At 47.7% G+C, this 25,059-nt stretch overlaps 3 protein-coding genes, 1 long non-coding RNA gene and 1 other non-coding gene across 14 annotated transcripts in view; 1 reads left to right on the top strand and 4 right to left on the bottom strand.

The window, feature by feature from the left end:
- RTKN2 (rhotekin 2) overlaps positions 1-3,081 on the bottom strand; it is a 196,172-nt gene extending 193,091 nt beyond the window's left edge. For all 9 annotated transcript variants that reach the window (XM_072930896.1, XM_072930899.1, XM_072930897.1 and 6 more), the window contains exon 1: positions 2,664-3,081. The gene's annotated coding sequence lies outside the window, so the exon portion shown is untranslated. The remainder of the gene's footprint in view (positions 1-2,663) is intronic.
- Positions 3,082-3,804: 723 nt separating this feature from the next.
- Positions 3,805-6,923, top strand: ADO (2-aminoethanethiol dioxygenase). The gene has a single exon (XM_030276705.4). It carries the CDS (start codon positions 3,860-3,862, stop codon positions 4,592-4,594), a length of 735 nt encoding a protein of 244 aa, XP_030132565.2. The 5' UTR covers positions 3,805-3,859; the 3' UTR covers positions 4,595-6,923.
- Positions 6,924-8,554: 1,631 nt separating this feature from the next.
- EGR2 (early growth response 2) lies at positions 8,555-11,217 on the bottom strand. Its single transcript, XM_072930919.1, has 2 exons — positions 10,780-11,217; positions 8,555-10,435 (listed from the first exon to the last, which is right to left on the bottom strand). The coding sequence occupies exons 1-2, from the start codon at positions 10,955-10,957 to the stop codon at positions 9,243-9,245; spliced, it is 1,371 nt and encodes a 456-aa protein (XP_072787020.1). The 5' UTR covers positions 10,958-11,217; the 3' UTR covers positions 8,555-9,242.
- A 165-nt stretch (positions 11,218-11,382) lies between these two features.
- Positions 11,383-17,408, bottom strand: LOC115495857 (uncharacterized). Its single transcript, XR_012056664.1, has 3 exons — positions 15,919-17,408; positions 14,914-14,969; positions 11,383-12,722 (listed from the first exon to the last, which is right to left on the bottom strand). It is a non-coding gene; the product is annotated as an uncharacterized protein (transcript).
- Positions 17,409-18,072: 664 nt separating this feature from the next.
- The window catches only part of LOC116808574 (uncharacterized), a 64,178-nt gene continuing 57,191 nt past the window's right edge, over positions 18,073-25,059 (bottom strand). For both annotated transcript variants that reach the window (XR_012056665.1, XR_004368303.3), the window contains exon 3: positions 18,073-19,629. This is a non-coding gene — a long non-coding RNA (uncharacterized lncRNA). The remainder of the gene's footprint in view (positions 19,630-25,059) is intronic.

The raw sequence follows: 25,059 nt of genomic DNA, 5'->3' as shown, positions 1-25,059 counted from the left end.
AACCCAATTCTCACAGCCTTTCCTTGCAGGAGAGTTGCTCTGTCCCTCTAAACATCTTGGCCTCCTGTGGACTCTCTCCAGCAGTTAATGGAATGCAGGATGCATCTCAGTAAAGAAGTGGTAAAGGTGGGTGGAAGCCTTAATGTTGCATAGATCTGCTTGATGTTTGGTATATATATGAACTTAATTCCCCTTTTGATTTCAGTGCAGTTATATCTAGCACTCCCCTGTGTTTCTACTGATATATAAATTCTCTGATGAATAATTGATAACCAACTTTCTTTTATGTAAGCCTTTACTGGAGAGCCAGCAAATATTACAGACATGTTGTTTGTCTTCTCTCTTTTTAGTCCTGTTCTCATCTGAGTCACGTTTGGCTAGCATTCCTATCTAGCTCCTCGATTAGTGGCAGCTATTAAAACCAAACAACAAAACAAAACACACCTTTAAAGATCCAGTGGCAGGAATATTGCAAAAAATATGCTCTTTGACAGAGATTCTTGGGTTTTGTCCTATGTACTGCCTGTCCAAACTCTGACTCTTTAAATCATTCTGGTGTTGTGACACAACATTTAGCAACAGGTAACCACTGACTTTCTACACAAGCAGCTGACATTTTCATCCACTACAGATGGTTTTATCCAATGGTTATAGGGACTTCTAACTTCTCAAAAGAAATTGGGAAGATATGGGGAGCAACCCCTAAAAGAAAGCAAGAATTAACCAGAGCTTTTCACAAACTTGAAGGGAGCTGTAATATGTAATAGCAAAAAAAAGAAGCAAGAAATTGTTCAGAGTTTGGAGTCCAGGTAGGAAGGGGAGGAGACTGAAAATAGTGGGGTTGGGCAGAAAAAAAAAAGCTGTGACACTTCTCACTCTCTTTCAGTGTGTGGAGAAACAAAACAATCACAGGAGGAGACCAAAACCATAACCCAAACCTGACCTCCCACTCACTGGCTGTATCACAAAACCTCCGAGCTGAACTTTGGTCATTGCATGACCAACACAATTCAGTCCCAAAGCCGAGCCAAGCAACTACACCATGATTGTTCTTCTCACACATGCTCCAGATAGTAGAGGCCAGCTAAGAATATGGCCTTTCAGAAGGAAAAACACATCAATTTAATTGCCAGTTAGCTGGACAGTTTGCTTTTCTGTTGAGGTTGATTTGTGGGTTTATTTGAATATTATTGCACTGAAAAAATGTGGGTGTGATATAGGATTTAACTGGAATATTAATATAATTTTGCCTGTATCTGTTAGAAACGGCAACCAATACAGCAGTTAAAAATATTGGTGCTTATAAGGCGATCAATTACACAAAATATAAACCTCATCACTAGTTTAATAAGGCACCAGGATTGTCCACATAAAGATGTTCTTAAATTCTTAGTAAACATCCTTGTACGTAGAACTTATGATTCATGGTTTACAGAGTGATAAGTAGTGAAATGGTCAAGTAACTCGCCTAATACCACTCAGCAAGGCAAGAGCAAGCTGAATTCAGACTCAGGATCCTGCTTTTCCATGATGAGCTTTCCTTCAACTGCAAGTTACTCTGAGTGCACAATGTACAACAAATACCAAGCATTTGTTTCAACAACAGATCTGATTTTTGTGCTGCATAGAAAAAGAACCAGTGTGTCCAAAAGTGAGTATTCTAGCACTCACTTGCAAGCAAAGTGCAATCATTGGGGCAGGACACAAATAGGCGGCCAATAAAGAATCTATCATTACCACTGATAATGGTACTGCCAAAAATTCCAGTGCACATCTTCATAATTAAATTGACTGCCCCTGTGAAGGGGGCTGAATAGAAGAGCACACTGGACACGAAGCTTCTGCTTCTGACAAAATGCCAGCTGCCACCAATGCAACAGTAATGAGAGCGTCCTCAGCAGTTCATTCCCATGCAGGAAGGCTCACAGACCTTTAAAGACTCTCCCTCTCCCACTTGGGATAATGCCCCCTCATTCTAAGCATCCTGCCACACAGACCTGTTCCTGCCAGGTGCAGAAATACACACACGATCTTCACCCTGTGCTCCCAACACCGGCACGGGCAGACTTAACAAATCACTTAGCACTTAACAAACAGCTGAAGATTGCAGTCCTTTGTAGCTTCAGGTGGAACTTGAAAGCAGCAAGTCAAATGAACATCCTTCTCTGTGGAGAGAGATGCAACTATGCCATGATCTGAATTTGCATTCTGTGCACCAAATTTATTTATAGAGGGCAGGAAATAGTTTTGGAAAAAAATAATAATAATCCAAGACACATCTTTGTCTACAGCATCAGTATTTCATCCTCTACTAGGCCATCAAATGTCACAACACTTGTATTTCTGATTGATGTAGAGTATTTATCATTCACATGAGGGTGGTGAGACACTTCAGCAGGTTGCCCAGAGATCCTGTGGATGCCCCATCCCTGGCAGTGTTCAAAGCCAGGTTTAAGGGGGTCCTGAGCAACCTGATCTAGCAGGTGGCATCCTTGCCTATGGCGTTATGTTCCAAGAATCAGATGATTTTTAAGGTCCCTTCCAACACAAACCATTCTGTGATAAGGTGTAAGAATATTTTAATGCCATGTGTATCTTACTTAAGCTTAATGCATATCTTACAACTAGAGTTTGCCTTTAATCAAGAAAATACATTGGTTTACCTGGTTTTAAAATGCAGTTTTTAACCTGGCAGGCTGCAGCCCCTGGAGTCATATTTCATTATGTAATATCATTCAGCTGTTTCTCAGAACCTAGACCTACCATGGCACTTAAATGCTGTATATCCGTGCAAGTAATTGAACTCAAGGTGGAATAAGTCTGTATATTTCTGTGACCAGAGCCTAACCTTGTTTAAAAAATCTCAGCACTAACAGGTTAACCTCTGACTTCAAATGAAAGGATTTTTAGATATGATCTGCTACATACAGCCATGCCAATTAGAAAGAAGGCAATAGGACTGCTGCCACAAATACATAAATTAAATAAAAACCTGGCAGAATAAATGCATGACCCTTTTTGTACATTAGCCTGGAATAACCACATGCAGGCTGCACCAGGCTGGAGCAGAGCCAAAAGATTATCCATCCATTCTGTTACACATGGATTCTCTGAGGATCGGCATCTGGAACTCTGTGTGCTCGTTGGTGTTCACCTGTGGTTAAAGATAACGAATTCAGACACAAGCACACTCAAAAGCGACCGTAAGGCGATGCATGAAGGACAGTACATGCTGTACAGCACGACCTCGACCCAATACCGAAGTACGAGTGCCACAAAACGCAAATCTGATAAGTTTGCGCCGAAATGGCGTGGTTAGGGTCAAGCAGTTAGTGATAAAAGATGAATTGTCTGTGGGCAGTTGCTATACGCCCATGACACCGCACTTGCACTACGCTGCTCAGTTTTACACGGCTTAACTACAAGCCAAGTAACAAGTTGCTCCTGTGTTTCCTCAGCCCCCCAGCGGGGAGGAAACACGTCCCATGGGCAATTTACTGCCAAGGCTTCCCCGGTGCCAGCGCAGCCCCTCGGACAGCCGTGCCAGAGCCTCAGGGCGCGGGACCCCTCAGCCCCGGGGCAGCGGCCGCTCCCGCCGCCCGTCTCCCCTCACGCCCGTCTCCCCTCAGCGCTCATGGCAGCCGCCACAAGCTCTGGCAGCCGACCGGCCCCGCGGCCCCTCGCGCCCCCTCACCTCTGCTGCCCTCCTCCTCCTTCCTCCGCGCTCCCCGGCGGGGCCCCAGCCCGGACTACGAGCCCCGTGGTGCCCGGCGGCGGCGCGGCTGCGCGGCGGGCCGGGGGGCGGTGGCGGAAGCGGAGCCGGGCCCCGCCCGCCGCGGCCGGGCCGGGCCGTTCCGCCATGCCCCGGGACAACATGGCCTCCCTGATCCAGCGGGTGGCGCGGCAGGCGCGCATCACCTTCCGCAGCCCGGCGGGCCCAGCCTTCGGGGAGAACCTGCACCGCCTGCAGCAGCTGCTGGACGAGGTGCGCGCCGAGGACTTGCACTTGGTGCCGCGGGGGCCGTCGGCCGCGGCGGCGGGCGACGGTCCGCCTTGGGCCGGCGTGGTGCCTCCCGTCAGCTACATGCACATCTGCGAGACGGAAAGCTTCAGCATGGGCGTGTTCCTGCTGCGGAGCGGCGCCTGCATCCCGCTGCACGACCACCCGGGCATGAACGGCATGCTGAAGGTGCTGTACGGCACGCTGCGCATCGCCTGCATGGACACGCTGCCCTCCGGGGCGGCCGCCGCCCCGCCGCCCCCCGCCGCTGGCGGCGGGCCGTGCCTGCGCGCCCTTTTCCGCTCCCGCCAGCACTACACGCCCGCCTCGCCGCCCTGCCTGCTCTCGCCGCACACCGACAACCTCCACCAGATCGACGCCGTGGACGGGCCTGCCGCTTTTCTCGACATCCTGGCGCCGCCCTACGACCCCCAGCACGGCCGGGACTGCCACTACTACCGGCTGCTGGACGGGCCGCCGGCGGGCGCGGAGCCGCCTGCGCTGCCGCGGGAGGTGTGGCTGGTGGAGACCCCGCAGGCCGCCGACTTCTGGTGCGGGGGCGAGCCCTACCCCGGGCCTCGCGTCTGCCTCTGAGGCGCCGCCGGCGGCCCGTGCCGGGCGGCGGCCGCCAGGGACGGTGTGCGCTCGCCCCGCCGAGGGGGGAACCCGCCGCCCCCCGCCCGGCCGGCCCCCGAGCCCGCCGGACAGCGGCACCGCGGGGACGCGGTGTCCAGTGCGGGCTGGAGCTTCGCGGGAGCGCCGTGGGTCAGAGCCTTCCTCTGATCGCGGGCTTCGTGAGTCGGGGAAATAAAGCGCCAGAACGTGTTTATGCCCTTGGGGCCGATGTGCGGGAACAGCGTGATTAAGCCGCTCAGCTGAAGGGTCGGGCAAATATTCCAGCATCCTGTGTAAATACGCATCAGGGAGGGGGGTTCAGGCTCCAAAGTGAGAGTAAATGCAATAAGAATTGTCACAGGCGCCCCGGCTTTTCCTAGTGGGGCTCCCACTGTCAGAGCCAGCTGGCAGCACGGGACCAGGGAACTTCACCCACTGAGTTTGGGAAGGGGGGTTGGTCTGGCTACAGCCGTTGGGGACTGTCTCCAGAGTGATTCTCAAGAAGAGTTGTTGTACCCTGCTGTTAAAAAACAAATCCAGAACAACTCCTGAGCTAGGACATGCTTCTCCAGTAAATGCCAGTGATCAATCCCCAGGGCTGGAGTTAAGGAAATTACTGCTCCAAATGGACACTGTCAGATTCAGAGTTACTTTTCAAAAGTTCTTTAAAGTGTCATATACAAGATCCCACTATTGCAACTGAGAATTACTGAGTGCATCTATGCATATTTCCTTCAGCAAGAAGGAGACAGCTGCTGATTAACCTTGCTTGGAACCTCTAACACAGCAGCGGCAGAAGGTGGCAGAAACTGGGCATCATAAGAAAAAAACAACTATCCACTGTTGTGGAAGCTATTCTAGAAACACGGCGTATTTGCAAACCCTCAGTATACAGCAGCACATACCCTAGGTACTGATAAGATTTGACCTGATGTCTTCTCTTTAAAGCATGGTCTGTGTTTTTATATGTGAACGCTTTGGGCTTTTGAAGCCTTGCAGTTTCCCTCTTTATACTATTTATAAAGACTACTTTTTCATAAGGCTTTTAAATAAACGTAGAGTAGAAGAGACACCATGAATTTCGCCTTGCTATGATGGAAACACCCTGGAGATGCAGTTTGTCCACAGCAGGGGATACAATCTTTCTAACATGGGAGAAAGTTTTTCTACAGGGGAAGTGCCCCATCTGTGCTGGAGGGGCTGGTCTTGTGCCTGTTCATCCTAACGCACACTTCGTACCACAAACCCAGGCCAGGGCAGCCTTGGCCATCTTAGCCGTGATGTGAGAATTTGAGTAAAAAAACACAACTTAGCAACCTCCTAAATGATGTACCAGCCTGCTTCAGATATCATTTCACAACTGGCTTTACTTTTCTGTGTATTTATAAAAGCAGACTTGTTTTTCCTGTACAGTGGCTTGTATGTGTGAATTTTTAAATGATTCTGATACGGCATTGCTGCTTTTTTTTTTTTTCCTGGCCTGCGAAAGAATGAATGTAATATACAGCCAGCATTATGCATGCATGCATTACTTCTTTTGCAAGGAAAAATTGGTAGAAATTATTTCAGGTGATTTCCATTTATTCTTTGAGCACTTAAAGGTGTCTGATATTTCTGCGGCTGGCTTACCTGTTTTTCTTGGAATTCCCCTGCAGCTTAGCATTAGTTAATGTTTAACAATTCTTGATCGAATGTAGTCATTAATTACAAGGCAATGCCTCCCTGTGTTACAGCCCGTTTCTACCTCTCTCCAAGCCTAATGAAGACAGTTGTCCTTTTTCAGAAGTACACAAAGAAGATAGCACGGTGCGTGCAAACAGCTGTACTGGAAAAACAAACTGCGACAGTGAGCATTTTTTATCCTATCTGCTCTATCCTCCCCTTAGGTCTTTCTGCTGAGTTTTTAATTTTTTTCCTCCACGTGTAAAACCTAGTCAAGATGTTTTGTGGGACAGTATTTAATGCATCTTTCTGAAGAGGACAGCATGGTCAGACTGCGGAGTGTTGTTAACCATGGCAAAACCTTTTTTTCCCCTTTTTTTTACTTAAGGTAAAAAAAAACTTTAATATCAAAAGTATTTAAAGCTGGAAAAATAGCAAAGAAAACCTGAGATTAGCAATTTTTTAAAAAGTCTCTTTGTGTAACTTCTTGCTTACTCACTAATTGAAACTTCCCATGTTCTGGATATCTAAGCGGAAGGTTTAAATCTGTAATGTCATTCCTTCTCTCTGCAGTTTGGTTATTGTGTTTTCACAACAGAAAAATAACTGTTATTACTGAAATGTAGAATAAATACAGGATATCTCACCAGTGACCAGTCATTACTTTCCTTTACAAGTGTGACAGCCTTGAGCCAAGTATGGTACAGAGCTCTGGTTGCTTTTGCCTGTCAGTCTGAACGGTGTGACCAGCCTTTCCTTGGGAGGCAACGCTTACACTGAATTCTTAGCCCAGATCCTGCAGGCAAATCTAGGCACATAAACTATTGCTGCTTTTTTTTTTTTAAGCTGGCTCTCAATGTAAGGTGCAGACAGGAGTGTAGGACCATTGATACTGTACCATGTGAGGTGCTCTTGTAGCTGGATGCTGACTAGGAGTTTCCTTAGTTCACCTCATCTACAATTTTGGTGGTGTTTAGATCATTTTTGATTTTGATTTGGGTTTTAATTTTGTAGTATGGCTGAAGAAAGTAGTTTGGAGAGTGCAGGGGGAGCCTTTAATTGCATGTCTGGGTAGCTGAGATACCAGTTGTGTTCAAGATGCTCTGGCTATGATCAAGTTGTGATTATCCAAAGCTTTGGTGGTACCTGCAGAAGCCCAGCAGTTGAGGAGGCTGCAGTTTCTCTATGACATCCCTTCAGCTGCAGGCTGTGGTCTCTTGGGGACCAGGATCATGTGGGATCAGGTGGCAAAACTGCAAAGCAGGGTGTCAAGGTTTACTTGTGCTGCTAAGGTGGATGGCAGGGCAGTGAGTGCGGCTTCTCCTGCACAGGCTGGTCCATGCCCAACTTTAGAAGCTGTCTTGATTCAGAACCAGACATGTCACTTCAGCTCCCACTGAACAGCAGCTACCCCAAAAGCGGCATGAGTTCGAGAAGATGGGGAGCAGGCATTTCTATCAGACAGAAGAGGCAGGTGCTGCCGGGGCTTTGCGCTATGGGACCTAACACCTGGGAACCACCGAGAAAGGGCTTAACCCCTTCGCCCTGCTGTGCTGGTCTGTGGCGTTAGTGGTGTCCCTCCTGCACAGCTCACTTCTGCAGTGCGGGCCGCACAGGGATCTGTGTGGCAGAGGGGCAAGCCCGTGGGGCGCTTACGGCCCTGCACCGATGGCAGGACCCGAGGGTGGGCCGAGGCCGGGATAGCATTTAAAAAAACATTAACCAAAATAAGTTTACAAAGAAAAAAAAAAAAAAAAAAAAGGCACGATATTGCGGCCATGTGGATTCAGCAAAAGCAGTCCGGCTGTGCCGCGGGAGTGAGCGCCGCCGCCCCGGGCCGCTGCGGAGCCCCCGAGCGCGGGCGCGGCGCCGCCCGCGCAGCTCCGCCACCGGGAGCCGCTTCCCCCGAGCGGCGGCCGTCGGGGCGGCGGTACTCACTGTTCCGGAGCCCACTCGCGGAGGTTGCCTGGGGCGGATTGTAACCGCGGAACAAAACAGAATGAGTCAAAAAAAACCCACCCCGCTCCCTGGTTAATATTATCCCGTCTCTCGTCTCCGAGGGAAATTCCCGTGCCCAAAAGCGAGTGTTTGTATGCTGGGGCCGAGGCTGCAGGTTTTCCATGCCGAGGCTTTGCGGGGCGGTGCGGTGCGCCCATCGGACCCGGGCCAGGCTGCCCCGCAGCCCTCTGCCGCCGGGACCCGGTGTGGATCGGGAACAAGCGGGGGACAACCGCTCCCTGGGTCAGGCCAGGGAACCTACGGAAATAAAGATGTCAATTTAGCATAATTAAGAGATTTATTTGTCGTCTTTTATAAACTTTGTAAGCACCTACCCTATTGTCGAAAAATTTATTTACAGAGTGGCCAGAAAGATACCCCCCCTCTCTCTCCTTCCAGCCCCCGTTAGTGGTTGTGCATTATTCGTGTTACCTGCGGCGCACTGGGTCCCGGCCGACCACGGGCGCCGGTCCCAGCCCGAGTATTTACATCCTGTCCCAAGTCCTACTACAAACGGAACACTTTTAAGTCACCAAAAAGAAAAACAAAACCAAAACCCCAAACCAGTGCGTACAAAAATATAGTCTCTAAAAAAAAAAAAAATCCCAATATTAATAGGCAGAAATGTACAGCCATACTAAAACCAGGGAGGGAAAAACTTTCCGGTCTCGATGTCGCCGCTGTCGTCGGAGCGGATCGGTAAGGCACCCCCCACATGCAGACAGGGGACCGGGCTCTACACCACACAAGGCACCAAGGACACCTCACCACGACGGCACTGCATGCATCCATCCTCCCGCCGCAGCCCCTATGTACACCCGCCGCTCCGGCCCGCTCCGGCTCGCCCCGGCCCGGGGGAGCCCCGCGGCGCCGCCAGGTGCTCGTCGCGCCCCGCCGGGCCCCGCTCCGCTCCGCGCCCGCCGCGCTCGGCGACGGCTCCGCGCTGGGTCCTGCGTGTCCCGCGCCGTCAGGGCGTCCGCGTCCGCGCCGCGCAGGGGGCCAGGGCGGCGGTGCCGCTCCCGCCGCCGGGTTGCGGGCACCCGCCGGCGGCGGCGGCTCCTTTTCGTTCCTTCTGGCGCAGGTGAATCTTGGTGTGCCGCTTCCTTTCGTCGGAGCGGGCGAACTTTCTGCCACAGAAGTCGCAGGCGAAGGGTTTCTCGCCGGTGTGCGTGCGGATGTGGGTGGTGAGGTGGTCGCTGCGGCTGAAGTTCCGCATGCAGATACGGCACTGGAAGGGCTTGTGGCCAGTGTGGATGCGGATGTGCCGGGTGAGCTCGTCGGAGCGGGAGAAGCGGCGGTCGCAGCCCTCGGCGGGGCACGGGTAAGGCCGCTCGTGGACCGGCGTCTTGCTGGGCCGGTTGGGGTACTTGCGGGGCCGCAGAATGGGCCGCAGCGGCAGGTGGTGCGGGCTGTAGGCGCCGGCGGGCAGCCGGGCGCCCGCACCCTCGCCCCCGCCGCTGCCGGGAGCGCTGCCGGGGGCGGCGCCCGCCGGGGGCGCCCCCATCGTGAAGTTGCGGATGGTGGAAAGCGGCGTGAGGGGCGGCGGGACGCGGAGCGAGTCGAGGGGGCATGGGAAGGGCTTGCGGTCGGGGCCGGCGTGGAGCTCCCGCTGGCACTGAGGCGGCGGGAAGAAGCCGCCGTACTCGGGGATCATGGTGAAGAGCCCGCCGTCGGCCGCCGCCGCCTTCGGGGAGGGGTAGGAGGGCGGCGGGGGAAAAGGCAGTGCCCCGCCGCCGGCGGCGGGCAGGAAAGCCGAGGAGGGGTCTTGCGGGTACAGGTCACCGCAGCCCGAGTAGGGCGGCGGCGGAGGCGAGTAGAGATGCTCCAGGTCGGCTGGCTGGCCCTGTGCCATGGTGCAGCCGAGGGCCCCGGCCAGCGGGTTGGGGGAGGTGGCGGAGGCGGCGGTGGCCGAGGAGGCGGCGGAGGAGGCGGAGGAGGCGGCGGAGGAGGGCGTGCTGACCCCCTGCAGGATCCCCGCGCTCACGATGTTGATGATGCCCTCGGGGTAGCAACCGGCGCCAGGGTACTGCGGGTCGATGGAGAATTTGCCCATGTAGGTGAAGGTCTGATTGCGAGAAGCCGGGGCATTGGGCGCGAAGCCGCCACCGTAGGGCAGGTCCAGGGCCCGCTTGTCGCCCATGTCCACGTTGATCATGCCGTCTGGGGGGGCAAGGAGCAGGTCAGCCCTCCGCGCCGCCACCCGCCGGACGACCGGCACCGGTCCCAGCCACCGCCCGCCCCGGCCCAGCGCGGGGCTGCGGCGCGCACATGTTGCGCTCCGGGTGCAGGGGGGCTCCGCGCCGACTGCAACTTTCCCCCCCGAGCTGGGTGCGGAGGTAGGGCTGTCGCGAAGGGGCGGCGGGGACCCGGCCGGGCGGCGGGAGAGGCCCGGAGAGGGTCCCGGCGCCCCGTCCCGGTCCGACCCCCGCCCGCCGCCCCGAGTCTCCGCCGCCCCGCCGCTCTCCGCGGGCGGCCTGGCCCGCACCTGCGAGGGCTCCGCTTACCTCCTGCCACACCGCTCATCTGGTCGAACGGCCCTGCCAGGTCGGCATTGGGGAAGATCGCGACCGAAGTTGGCAGCGCGGCGGAGATGTCATCCGCGGGGTAAATGCCCTCGGGAAGCTGGTGCACGAACCCACCGAGGGTTACCGGGATCTTGTCTACCGCCTTGGCGGTCATCATGGGGGCAGCGGGGCGGCCGGGGGAGCGGCGCTCCCGGCCGGCGGTGGGCGCTCGGGGCGGGGAGGAGAGGGAGAGGAGGGGGCGCTTCCCCCTGCCTCCCACTACCAGCGCGGGGGGACTGCGGGGAGCCGGCGCGGCATGTGCGGGCGGGCGGCCGCCCCGTCGCGGCGGTGCGGTGCCCGCGGTGCCCCGGGAGCGCCGCGCTCCCGCCGCAGCTCGCGCTGGAGGACAAGTCTGGCTGTAACTATTTATGGGGGCCCCCTGAATGCCCGGGACGTCACTGCCCATATAAGGACTGAGGAACGGGGCCCGGCGGTCACGTGGGCGCCCGCGTGCGGGACCCGCCGGCCCGCGCCCGCCCCGGCCCCCCCTCCCCGCGCACCCTCCGCGCCCCGCGGGGGCGGCCCCGACCCGCCCCGGCCCCGCTCGGCCCCCGCCGCCGCCCGCCGCGCCGCCCAGGGGGGTATTCCGGTGGCGGGGCCCTTGTCCTAAAAAGGCGAGGATCCGGCCCCGCCCCGCCTACCCTTTTAGGGCTTGTTCCGGAAAATTTTTAAAAGGTTCGGAAAAGCAGAGGAGGTCCCGGGGCCGCCCCGCCAGACCCCGCTCACTTTCTCAGCAGCCTGTAACCGCAAACCGGCGGCGGGTCAGGAAACAGCCGCATTCACGGAATAGAGCTTCTCCTTTGTCAAAGAAAAAGTAATTTAAAACAATTTTTTTTGTTTTTTTTTGAATTACGGGTGGAAAGAGCCGCCGAACAGAACGACTCGGCGGCGCTGCTTGTTTTGGAAAGTGTCTGATCTATATATACCGTCGCGAAAACGGAACCGCCTGCTCCGCCGTCGCTGGGTTGTTATTGTATCGACGGGCACAAGCGAGGACGGGACGGGGAGGGGTGGCGGCGGGACAGGAGTGCCCCCCCCGCCGCCCCACCCCGTTCCGTTCTGACCCTACCACTCCCGCTCTGCTCAACCTCTTGCTCTCACAGTTTCCATCCTCAGTGACATATCCACTGCCGCTTTTGCTTTATTTCTCCATGATCTCCTCCATAACGAGGGTATCAAACCAAAGAGTGCTTTAATTCTGGCTTTTTTTTTTTCTCCAAAGTACTAAAAATAACCTCCCTTGTGCCTCCCTTCCCAGGAGAAGCCAATCTTTCATATGCTGTTCCCAAGCTTAGAGCTTGCAGCCCCTACATCTTCTTGCTGATGAGGGTGTCAGATGTAATTATTTTTGAAAGCTGTATCCCGTGTCACTAATCTCATTACTTGGGGATATTTCATCTCGTGGCTGTTTATTACTGCATTTAGGAAAGCAACTCTCACATATGGTCTGTAGCGTGCGAGGCCCCTTTTCAATAGTCTGCAGTGAAAAAAACAACCCATTGACAATCCAAGCAGCAGCAAGACATGGCAACATATGAGAGATATTATGACAGTGCATTCCTGTTCCAAAGCAACAAGCCAGAGAATACATAGGCTAAAAACTCTTCACTTTCATTTTTAACTGCAGATACCAATATTTACAGGTCTAATACATTACAGCCTGTGCCATAGAAGAGGGGTGTGCTCAGGCATCCCTGTGGTGTATGGACTTACCTTCTGCCTTGGCTCCCAAGCACTGTCACAGTGTCTCTCAGGACCCTATTTATCCATGCCACACCTCACACCCCAGCTGAGAAAGGCTCTTTCAGTTCCTCCAGGTCATGGCCTTTGGTGATGCTCCAGGTTCATTACTTGTCCAGGCACCACGGAGTCCAGCAGTATCCCTGGAAAAGTAAAGGGTTTAGGGGCATTCTCTAAGGAATAGTAGACATAAAGCTAGATGTTTGCCTTTATGAGAGATCAGGGAACTATACACAGCAATTAGTAAATATGTAACAGTGATTTTTAACATAGATTTTTTTGTAACCAGTCCTCTCTAGCACTTAATGTACAGCCAATACAGTTTGACATATGAGATTTAGTTGAAAGCAAGCTTTCAGTGGGATTCTAGATATTTTCATGTTAAAAAAAAAAATCTCAATTTAAAAGTAAAATTTAAAAGTGTGACAGAGAGACAGGTTCTGGGAAATTTGACTGAGAAGTAGGAGCAATTGTATTGTACCTTTCCGTTACAGCTGAGCTATAATTGGTCTAATCGCTACTATGAAAGAACAAAATATTGGAATCTGTTGTGCAGTGGGGTGAGTTACTTTACGTGAATTTGGGAAACAGTAACTCTAGTGCAGTATGTTCCTACTGCAAAACATTGCAGATATCTCAGATTTAGGGCTTATGGGTATTCTATATCATCTTGCATTAATTCAAAATACCATATGCCCACTGATGACACTAAATCATAATGCACACAGAAGAAAGGAGAACCAAGGTTTCACACCCCACCTTAATCCCCCCATGAATCAACTCTAGCTTTCAACTAACTTGGCTAATTTAATGTTCTTCCACTATGGAATAGGATTCAATGAAAGACTGACACAAATAAAATTTAACTTCACCTATGGAATACTATTGTAGTTGACTCGGCTGGTTAATTTTAAAAAACTTCTTCAGAATGCAATAAAATATGTCTGATTTCCAGCTTTTCTAGGGACAATCAAATCACTTGACATCTTTCAATAGTGGCTTTGTCTCAATGGCAGCAGGATCTGGAGTGGGGCAAGATGGAAGCATACTTAATGTTCAGTTTCAGGAAGATGTTGACAGATAAAACTTAAATGTTTCTGGGTCCTTTTCAGGTATCCTTGCTGTATTGCTTTGCATGTGCTTTGTACCTTTGATACCTGTTTGGCTGATTACAGCAGACTCTGAAGGTTGGACTGTCCAACTCACTCTGACGTCAATGGCCCTTACATGCAGAAATACCCTACTAATTTCTGTGGTTCCTATAAACCATGTGGCTTCATATCACAGACAGCTTGTTGGTGCAAATTGCCATATCCCCAATCACACCAAGAGCTCGAATATGCACGACCTCTTAGTGGATATAGCAGTGATTGAGGATGGTTCAGAGCTGAAAGGCAGAACTTCTCTCCTATTCCCAACTTCTTTGAAACTGGGAAGCTTTGGATTTACTATATTTGCTCTTTTAACAAGCTGCTAGCTGACATTGCACTGGGAGTTTATTTTCCTGCATTCATTCTCTACCACCAATACCTGAGACAGGAGTTGTAGAAATAAAATCATCTTTGCCTCCATACCTGAGTTGAGAGTGGCTAAGGAAGAAAAGGCAGCTTATCATCTGTAGAGCTAGCAACACATTTAACCAGCTTAGCATCACACATTTGAGTCATCTCTCCAGGAGGTTACTATGCTTTTGCAGCAAAACTCACCCGACCTCCTGTGCTAACAGGCCTGCATGGGAAACACACCCTGCAGCTTCCACTCTGCATCCTGCTCCTTTCAGGAGGGTTAAGGTGGCCTCAGCTCAGCAGGTGCCCTCGGGAGTAGGAACTCATTTGGGAACAGGGAGTTGTTTACAGATTGGAGATTAATTACTCTGACAACAGCAAAGAATGTCTGTCCTAAGTCTGGGCTAGATTCATGTTGGGGTTGGTGGGTTTTTAATGTTTCATATAAAAGAGAAAATCTTCTCTCCAAAGCTGGATTTCAGAGTTTCCTAAATTTGCCCCTTCTCACTGGGGTTAGAAAGATTTATCTTGTCCTTACAGGAAGAAACGCCTGTTTACTACTTCACCTTCTGTTTTGGCCAGGGGTGTTTGCTGGATTCCCAGGCTGCTGGCAAAAGCCACTTCCCTTCAGTCTGCCCTGCCTGCCCCTCAGAGGCCTGATATAGGCTCTTAGTCTGCACTGGCCAGTCACCAAAACCTGGGATCCAGCCAGGGAAACCTGCTGTAAACATGAACTTAAAGAAAACATCTGGCTGACTGCCGGCATGCTAGAGGAAGGGGATGGTTAAGGAGCAGAGAAGGCATCCCAGTCTGCCCTTAATTACAGTACCTTGAAACCACTCTGTGGTTTTCAGCCAAGGCTGCTTGTTGTCTTAGGATGAGTGCCTGTAAATTTGAAATAAGTAAATAACTTTATTGTGAGACCTTGGCTTAGGATAGCAGTAGCAGCATTCTGAAGGGTTATTTAAATGTCAATAACTTTTTCTAATTCGAGCTATAGGAATTAAATAAACCCATGCAGAATCAATAAACTACTGGTTTAAGTTTGTGTGGCTGTGAACAAGTATGTGTGACAGAGAAAACTTCCAGTCAAATAAAAGCAACAACAAACATGTTTGCTCAAAACTTATTCTCGTTATTAAACACACAGAACATTTCCTGGATGTTCCTGTACACGGTTTCTAGCATATATATAAAATCCTTAGTCCTACTTGCACTCGCCCCATGAGTTTCCCACGGAACACCCGAGGGAGCGGATGCTCCCGCCGCTGTCGGGAGGGGAGCGGGGAGCGTGTGCGGGCTCCACTGCCCTCTCCTGGGGAAAGGCGCTCCCGGGAGCCAGCCGAGGACACAGCAGCTGAGCAAAGAGCGACGCGTTGGGCTGAGTTCTGCTGGTGTTTCACCGTATAACAGCACCCCTAAAGGTTTTCATCGCACTCATGCTATCTGTAGAGAGACTCTAGCCCTGTTGAGTCAGAGATCCCAGCCACAGCCTGTGACCCCCACAACCCCAGCAGCGTCGATGGGGGATCACGTACTGCAGTGAAGCGTTGAGAGCAAGCCACAGAGGGGTATCCCTGCTGAAAGGCTAAAATATCAGCTCTGCATGCTGCTTGCTGGGGGGACAAAGAAAAGAAGAAAAGAAAGAAAAAAAAAAAAAGAAAAGACAAGAAAAAAGAAAAAAAAGTTGCTTCTCAACTGTGAAAATGACTGGGATACACATGTCATTCATGAGACAAGAGTCAAAATAATGACAATTTTGTTTCTAAATAGTGATAGTCTGCCTGCAAAGCTTTACTTTCCAGTCCTTTCTTCTGAAACTAGTTTCACTTACCCTGCTCTAACATGCCTCCTGTGTTTTGTATAAGTACTGCCTTGTCCCACGGCTGGGCCTTCAGTCCAGAGACACTAATCGAGCACATGCCTTCATGATGCAAGTGGCCTTCTTCCTTGAAGGACTGAAATAAAAGAGGGGTAGCAAGAGTCACATTTTCAGTTCTCTTAGTCCCATTACCTAGTGTCTGAGTGCCTAGAAAGCCTGTCAGAAAGGTTTCTGGACATATTCGGTTTATAGGAAACAGTGTCTTCAGAACTGGGCATAGCATTTATCCTCAAGTGACTAGTAAAGTAAGATACAACATCTCTCCAGCAAACCAGGAGGGAAAGCAAACCTCTAACACTATTTTCCAAGCAGTCTTCTCTTGGGAAGAGATGGAGAAGAGTTCTGTGGGGTGTTTCCCAGAAATTTTCCATCCCTCCAAGGAAGCTGGATCCACTTATAGGATTTCTAAATTTCCAAGCACTTGTTTGCATTTGCTCCATGTGCCACTTCTCAGAAACCATTTCCATTTATGTCTCATTTCTCTGTGTTTTGCTCTGAAAGAAGTCTGCCTTCAGCCTTGAAAACACTCAGCTCCTTGCTCTGGGTAAGTCAGTTTGTATGTGGTTCTGGTTTTCCCTTAGTTTTTATCAGCGTTTATTTTCTGCTCCTGAGGGCATGTCTACATGCTCCAGTTTCACCAGAAGACCATCCTGACTGTGAATTCTTTAGGGCAAGGGGATTCAGATTCATTTTCAGCAAAGTTACCCAATGGATGGCTGTCTGTCAGAACAGACAGCAAATTTTATTGCGGCAGAGAATTAAATAAACAAACAAACACCCAACCCCCTCCACACCCCCCAAGAGATTAAAATAAGGAGCATGTTTTGTTGTAAAATTTCTAGGGCCAGATTTTTAAGTGGCATAAGTTAGCTTGAGTTTTCCGATCATGTAACCCCTACAATCTGAGTGAACAAAAAAAATTGGACATGATTTTATTTACAGTTTGGTTACTTTTCAAAGCTAAAACTCCAGGTTCTCCTGAGAGCAGGCATGGTCCTTTTCATCCTATATTTGGGTTGCTTCCACCTGTTTCGCAGGAGTTTGTTGCTATCTTTGATTTGTTTTCTCTGCTGTGATGTACTGTCCTTGTTTTTTTCACCTCCCTTCTCATTCAAGTCTCTCTCTCTACTCCTTTGTCCAACCTTTTCAGCTCTCTTTTTCCCTCTTCCTCCTCCTGTCTTTCCTCTTCCTTGGTAGTTCCTTTCCTTCTCCCTTATCTAAGCAATTGCTGCCAACATCTATATTTGGAATAGAGTGGGAACAAGCTATTCTTGTGACTTTACTTTGAAATAACTGAGAGGAGCAGATGATTTTCTTTGAATAAATAGAGGATACATTGAGAAGACAGGCTAGTAAAATCAAAACAGTATCATTAGGGATTACCTGCCCAGCAGGTTAATTTTTCCCAACTCTCAGGATAACTTAATCAGGTGTTAGTTCTTGTTTGCTCTGTTGTAGCTTTAAATCCTCCTTTTGTGCATAGTTCCTCTCTCCAGGTTAGTAACCTGAGGTGCTAACAGAGATCTAGCTCATCACCACAATGTCTGGCTCTCAGACATCAAGAGGAATGACTGCCACCATCTAAAATCTCAGATGCTAAAATTAGATGAACCTGGTTATATATTTGTTTAACGCCTGAAGTCAATGCCACTGCACCTCCTGATGTAGTCACAGGGTACTGTTACAGAGTCCCACTTATATGGGCTAGCACAGAAATATGTTGGGAAGAACAATTTCCTATCATGCAATATGATTTCTTCATGTCTTCTCACATTAACTCCTTCTCATCACCAACTGTTCCTCATCGCCCCTGCCATTTAAACTGCTGTAAGCAACACATTAACAAAGCTAGCAAGAAACAGAGCTACCCTAACAGGACAGCACAGAATGTATTTCTCCCAGTCTCCCATATTTCTGTGTTTATACAATTAACTCCCACACTGGCAGATCAAACAAGAAATTAGGCCAAATGAGAAAACCAGCATCATGGCTTAGTTTGTGCCATAGGAAGACCCAGGTCTATTTGTCTACTCCCAAGTGAAGCTGGATCTAATAGAACTCTACCCCTGTAATGTGTTAGTGCATCAAACAGCTTTATACAGGGGAAGATACATGAAAATACATGTAGAAAAGTGCAAAGACAAGATCTTTCCTTACAAGTTAAGCATTCAGAGGAGATGGCTATTAATGTTAGACAAGAAACTAGAAAAAAGCAATTCTTCTACCCATTGATGATTTCCTGGCATTTTATAAATGTTCCAGCTAACAGAAATGGTCATTCTGACATGGTACTTCAACCGTTGTGTCTGCAATAATTGTTAATAAGCTCATCTTCTGCCTACAGAATATAAGTCAATACCAGTATCTTAGGAGGGCAAGGCTGATAGAACTCTAATACTTTTCTATCAGACTAATATAAAAGCAGATCAGTCTTCAAGCAGATTCTTTTCCATGTTTACACTACTACTACTGCCACCACACTGCAGATCTTGAATGTGCAGTGTAGATCAACAACAAACAGCCTAAAGCAAAGGGAAAATGAACGACCCAGGCTAAGAAGCAACATCTACTCTCAGCATTAGCAGCAATTCCCAGGAGAGACTGCCAAGTGTCTACAGGCTCCTGTATCTTAAAACTGAGCACAAGGGAATTTGGTGCATGTAGACTTAAGAATGTAATAACATTTCATACTGAATTAAGTGCACGTGCAATGGTTAAGTGCATTTGATTGGTATCAGATGAGTTTTTTTTGATTTTGTGCTGCCACAGAAAGGACATATATTTTATTTATGTGTTCTCAACCCGAGGACAACAGACAAATGAGCTTTGGCATATTTAGAGAGAACTTCTAAAAATGGTGAACTCAGAATTCTCTCCCATTACCTCTCATCCCCTGTCCCATCCCTGCTATGCTGACAGCTTGTAGCTTTCCTCTCAGTCCCCGTGATTCCACATGCTCCATGCAGCTGTATAAAAACTGCAAAGAGCATCTGAAAAATAATCTTTAGTTTAAGGCTCGCAGGGCATTAAGGGCACAGACCTGGGTAGAGGTAATTAGCCCACAGCTAACTGTGGTAGTTAGCCCACAGCTGTACAGCTACAAACAAGTCTGCATTCACTGGCCCAGGACCAGAAACTGCTTCCCAGTCTCTCAGGAGTGCCAATGTGTCTTTGATTTTTACTATCAAGCAGATATAGATGTGACCGTGGCTTGGTTGCAACTAAATCATAACTAAACCCCGCTGAGATGTGCACCCCAACCTCCCTGGTCTGGACAAGCTGAGAAAATGAGCATTTTCTGAGCCTTTCTAGCATCACTTAGAATGGAGGGAATTTTTGTACCCAGAGTTGGAGTCCTTTCCCATAGTATGTGATGTGCTGGATTCAGTCCTCTTTTCTGTTTAAAAGCATCTCAGCCCATTTCTTTAGTCTTACAGGACAGCACCCAAAACCATGTTTCAGAGTCACTCTCAGTGCCTCCCCATGTCTTTATGATTAAGGTTTTGGGCTTTATGTGAAGTGAGCCAGCTGCACTGCCTTCATATTGGGGGTCAGAGTACTTGCCTGGAGAAGAGCTTGAGATCCAACAGGAAGACACAGCTTGTGTTCCAATTTCTGCACTCCAATATCATGCAGGTCGTGAGGAGCCAACAGGCTGTGCATCTGTAGAAAGGTGAGTGAGAAAACCCTAAGTACTGCATTACAAATAGTTAAAACCACAACCTGCAAGCACTCTCCAGGCATCCAAGGAGGGATAATCACTGTTGCCCTACCCACCCCACAGCCTCCAAAAGGACATGGGAAAAGAAGGTGTGAAGAAAGAGCTGCTCCACACAGATGATGTTTTTTACCTTAATTCATAAGAGATATCAAAGAACAGGAAGTATTCACCATGAGATGTACAATAGAATCTCCTTAAAGCTAGGCTGAATAATCATAGAACCACAGAATCAAAGAATCAACTAAGTTGGAAAATACCTGGGAGATGATCAAGTCCAACCTATAATAATAACCTATGATCACAACCACATCATATTCCATGCTGTGATTGAGGACAGCACTTGTGCTGGTGCACACTAAAAACACCATCTCTGCCACATGCCTGGACAGCCTGACCAGGCCTGCCATGGACATTGCAGACTTTTTGATAAGCACAATTATTGAAACACAATTTAAAGTTGACAACGTGTCTAAAAACACACACAATGTCAGAGGAGGAATGAAATGTTGCTTCCCCCTCCTTCCCTGATCTCATTACAGGCTAAGGAAAAATAATGTATGGAGAATAATACTTCACCATCTAAAGAGTTTTTCTGGTTTCTAAATCTAGTGAAGAGTCATTGTATATTTTGACAGAAAAATGGATCAAAATAATAAAGTGAATACAAAATTATATTGCTGTCAATAATTTAATTTACACAAAATAGCACTGTGACATGGTAATTGTTATATATGATGCAGCATTCAGTATAATATTTGGAGAATGCATTATAGAAAGTCAACATTTAACTACTAAAATCAACTTACATAATCAAAGCTGTCAGAGAAACTTTACAGTTTTATATTAATTTGAATGTAATTTACTATAGAGGTGTCATTCTTAGAGGTGCTTACAATAGTTAATGATCTCTGCTCTTCCATTATAAAATCCTATTTTCAAAGGTTCATCACTTGGTTTTAAGAACACTGAACCCTTCGGCACGTTTTCCTTTTCCTTACAAAAACTCTGTTAGACAGTTTAAACTATTCTCTCAGAGCAGATAGTGTGGTTGCTTTCCAAATTAATTTTGAGGATTTGCTAATTTGCTGCTTGCCACCCTGGGATTTCAGAAAAATAAGGGTACTTTGCAGAGGAAGTCATTACAGTTACATTTTCTTCTTCCATTTTCCTGAGCATGTTACCCCTCAGACCATTTTTCTTTCTGAAATATATAAGTATCTTCCAATATTGCATCCAAGTCTTCTCTCTTTCCTGTTTTGCTGCCTTTAAGCTTTCTTCCAGGTCCTTCTCCTCATCTCAGACTTTGACTCCCAGCTCTGTTCTGTGTCTTCTCACAGATGTCCACATTTATGCTGGCAACTGCTACTTCCAGGGCATCTGTCAGTCCATGGCTCTCCTGGCTGCAGCCTGTCAGCCTACAACTTTTTTCAAGGTGCAACCATAATTCAGTTTTCCAACTCATTATAAGTCCAACAAGTAGCTTTGCTCTAGCAAGTACATTTCTCTCCCTAATCTTTCAGGCTTGATTCCTATCAGACATTAAGCCATCAACTCACCCAGACCTGTTCTGGGTTGGTCGGTTGGTGATTTCCAGTTTGCCAGCCCCAGGAAATATGCAGCCCTGAGGCATTAAAGCTCTTTCTCCCTGCCCCAGGCTTTATGCACAGTGGGTAGGACATTGCAAATCAACTGCCCACAAATACCTTGTGCAGGTCATTTCCAAAACCAGAATTTGAAAGGCAGATTGTCAAAACAAAGCTATTACCCATAATAAAACTAAACTAAATAATTACCTTACTTCAGTAGACCTGCTCCAGTTCATGGGTCTAGTTTTCCCAAATTCTGCTCAAATTCACTTCTTTTTCATCCATGTCATCTAGGTGTCATAGATCCCTTAGCTTTCTGAAACCTCAGTGTTATTAGACCAGACTCAACATGCACAACTGCATCCAAAATCTAAATTGTTATTACCACATAAGCATTTAGATTTACACGGATGTAGTTTTGTCATTTATCCAGGACCTCTTTATTTTCTCTACAAGGAGAAGAGCTTTTCAAAATATTTGGGATGTTCTATTCTAGCCATTCAATCTTGTTATGTCCACTTTTGTCCATTGCCAAGATTTACCCAAAACGCTTCCTTCCTTTTTTCCATCCGTGTAATTTCTGTGTTTGAAAAAAATGAATATATTACTTTCTAATAATTCAGTGATGGAAGAAGATGGAAATATCCTTTCCATTACACACACTGGAAACAAGATTTGCAGTTTCAGACCAAAAAAATCTGTGGCTTACCTATCATGTTATTGGAGGTGGAAAGAGAAACTGTTTCATAGATGCCATGTTGTGATGATGGACTTGATTCAAGGGAAATGTGCTCATATGTTGACTGGATAGCACTGGTGACTGACTCAGCAAGATAGTTTGACTAGGACAGATAACAATGATAACACTGGGAGTATTCTATTTGACCTTTCAGATTCATAATTTAGTGATACAAAGAAACTCTAGAAATCACTTTTCTTTTTCCCAGTGGATATCCATCTGGACACAAGAAGAATTAGTGTCTGAATAAATTATTTTATAGAGACATTTGACACACTTCAGATTTTTATTCTGGTTTTGGAAAAAAATCCTAGAAGATTGACGATAGCATGGACTACTGTCTGAAAGCTCTGGATGTTATTTCATCATTCTTTGAGGAAACAGAACTGGAAGATAAAACTTTAACACTGTCAGAAAAGTCAGCAACTGTATGGATCTCTTCTCTGCGGGATGAATGGGACCTGACAAACACAGGAGCATAGAGGATGATCTTCCAGACTGGATGATAATTCTTCCATTTTCACTGTCCCTTAAACGAATCCACCAAACCCGTTTATCTTCATTCAATATTTTTACTCCTTGAATCTCAATGAAGAGGTTTTCCTCTGATGTAGGTAGTCTGTTACCAAATGCCTGCTCTCCCGAGGTTGACGCCCACTTCATTCAAGTATTCCTGGTGCAGCGGGGATGTTAGTGGCTACTGGCTTGCAGCCAACATCCCACACGTTTCCTCCGCAGCAAAAATGCCTTAATTCTGACCCACCGCCTTTCAAGTAGATAGTGAAAAAAAAAAAAAAAAAAAAAAATCAGTCACAAAGAGCTTTGCTTTTATCTGTATTTCCCCTTCAGAAAGAGCTGAAAAAAAACTTCAGATATTGTTCTTTTCTTTTTCAAGGTCCACGGTCAGCAAGGGTGAGGCTTGGTGCTGCTGTTAGAGCTTGTGCCACAAAAGAAGCTAAAGGCACTCCGAGAGTGTGTTTGTGGATTTGGGTAGAGGAGTTTTAAACAGGGTAACTGCCGAGGGGCTGGAGCAGTGCCTGCCGTTGCACCAGAGGCTGCATCCAGCACCTCTCCTGCTCAGCAGCTCTCCTGAACACCATTCCTTCTGAAACTGCCACCTACTGTGGGAGCTTGTTTTTCTCAGGCAGGGCACTGAAAAAAGATCAGAAGGGACAGTAGTTTTTGGCTCTCAGCTGAAGTTTCCCATCCTCATCACAGATAGGAAGAACACTGCTGACTTTACGTGAAGCTGGGGCAGTGTGTGCCAAGCCCAGCGCATGAACGAGCAAGAGGAACTTGTCCGTGCTCACAAAGCGGGCACGCTGCAGGCCTGGCGTGGCCACCACCAGTGGCTTTGAGATGTGAGCAGTTATGCAATGCACACCCATTCTTAGACCCACAAAAGCCAAACACATAAATGGTTTTAAGACCAGTGCACAGAAAATGGGATATAGTGAAACAAAGCTGTCCATTTCCTATCTCCAGTGCACATAATCCTACGGGAAAATAACACAAATACATCTTATATTTGGAAATCTGGTCAAGCAGAGGTGAGGAGAGGTCCAGCAATGCTTACAGGGGAATGTGGAACCCAAAATTACAGCACGAGGAGCGCTGGAATCAGAAAGCAGGGAGAAAAAGGCTGGCAAACCATTGAGTTCATTTCCAATGGTGTTGTCAGGATGCAAGAAAGATAAACTACTCTCCAAGCTAATGTTATGTAGTGAGAAATATCTGAGGGAAGACATTAAGAAATAGATATAAATCAAAAAGATACCATGAAAGAAAACCCCAAAGACAACTACAATCTGGGAAAAATCACCAAGTGGAAGGCAGATGGCCAAATCTTGTGTACAGATATAATCTACTTGATTCAAAAGAACAAGAAAGTCAGGATGGCTAGAAAGAAGAGAGATAATTAAATGGAGAGAAAGGAACTAATTAAAGAAATAATTAATGCTGACCTTGCATAAATAAAGTTTCAAAGATTGCACACATGCTAATTTGAGGAGTAGCATGGCTAGAGGTATGGAGACAATTAAAAATATTCACTCCTCTATACCAGGGATAATGGTAGAATCTGAATGGAGATTAAAAGTATTTGGTACTGTTCCAGTGGATTATGATCTTGGAAAAATAGCATGAAAACAGATGTGGTAATATACGGAATTTAAGGAGAATAGAAAAATGTACAGATGAACCCAAGGAACAAAACTAAAACAGTAAAATGAGCGTAGGTTAAAACACAAGCTGCAGAAAACTGACAACAGGAATGACTTCAGGAAAAAAAACCTAGTATAGGTAAATTGGATAAAACAGAGGAAAGGCTGGCAGCCATCATCACCATGACACTTGCATTACATATCATTTCCAAATGCAGAGTCCAATCTGGGAGAAGGCAAGAAGCAGAATATGCTCTTTATAGGGGGAAAAAATGCCTTCTTTCTTTTGTAAGTTCCTGTGTCAGTAGCCATTTTATAGGGCTTCCAATCATGGCATATCAACTGAAAACCAGATCATTTTCTAAAGCATCCACCTTCCCAGAAAAAGATTTTCAAGTTGACTGTGTACAGTCCAGCTGCTGCTTTTAATCTTTCCCTGACAACAGTAGTTGTTTTATTACTCTGACAGTCATTTTCAGCCCATGAATAGTACCACAGTCCTTGTAAGATAGGAAAACTCTTTTGATCTATAATTTCATAAGGTTTAGCAATGGACAAAGGATTTTTCCGGTATACTTGATCACACACTTGCTGAAGTTCAGGCCTAGAGCCAGTAAAAATGCACTGAGCTACCCTTTTGGAGATACACAAAAATCTTTCACAATTCATCACAATTTTTGATAAATAATGACTGCCAGAAAAAAAACCCAAAAAACTTATTACAAAAATATCATTTATTAATAGAAAGTTAAAAATCAGGTTACTCCTGAAATAACTTTGATACATTGCTACAATCACTTTTAACTGCCCTACTGTTTTACTGTATTATGATCTATAGGATAGAAAATATGGATGCAAGATAGGCATAAGCGCAAAAAAGTAAGG

This window comes from Taeniopygia guttata, chromosome 6 (genome assembly GCF_048771995.1).
Source record: "Taeniopygia guttata chromosome 6, bTaeGut7.mat, whole genome shotgun sequence".
Taxonomy (NCBI): domain Eukaryota; kingdom Metazoa; phylum Chordata; class Aves; order Passeriformes; family Estrildidae; genus Taeniopygia; species Taeniopygia guttata.
Note: the sequence above shows the minus strand (reverse complement) of the source record. Positions and strands in the feature narration are given on the sequence as shown.

Bases quoted from the DNA above. Each gene is read 5' to 3' on its own strand.
- ADO (XM_030276705.4), top strand. From the start codon at position 3,860: ATGCCCCGGGACAACATGGCCTCCCTGATCCAGCGGGTGGCGCGGCAG.
- EGR2 (XM_072930919.1), bottom strand. From the start codon at position 10,957: ATGATGACCGCCAAGGCGGTAGACAAGATCCCGGTAACCCTCGGTGGG. The intron at 10,436-10,779 runs GTAAGCGGAGCC...TTGCCCCCCCAG, and splicing joins GATGAGCGGTGTGGCAGGAG to ACGGCATGATCAACGTGGAC.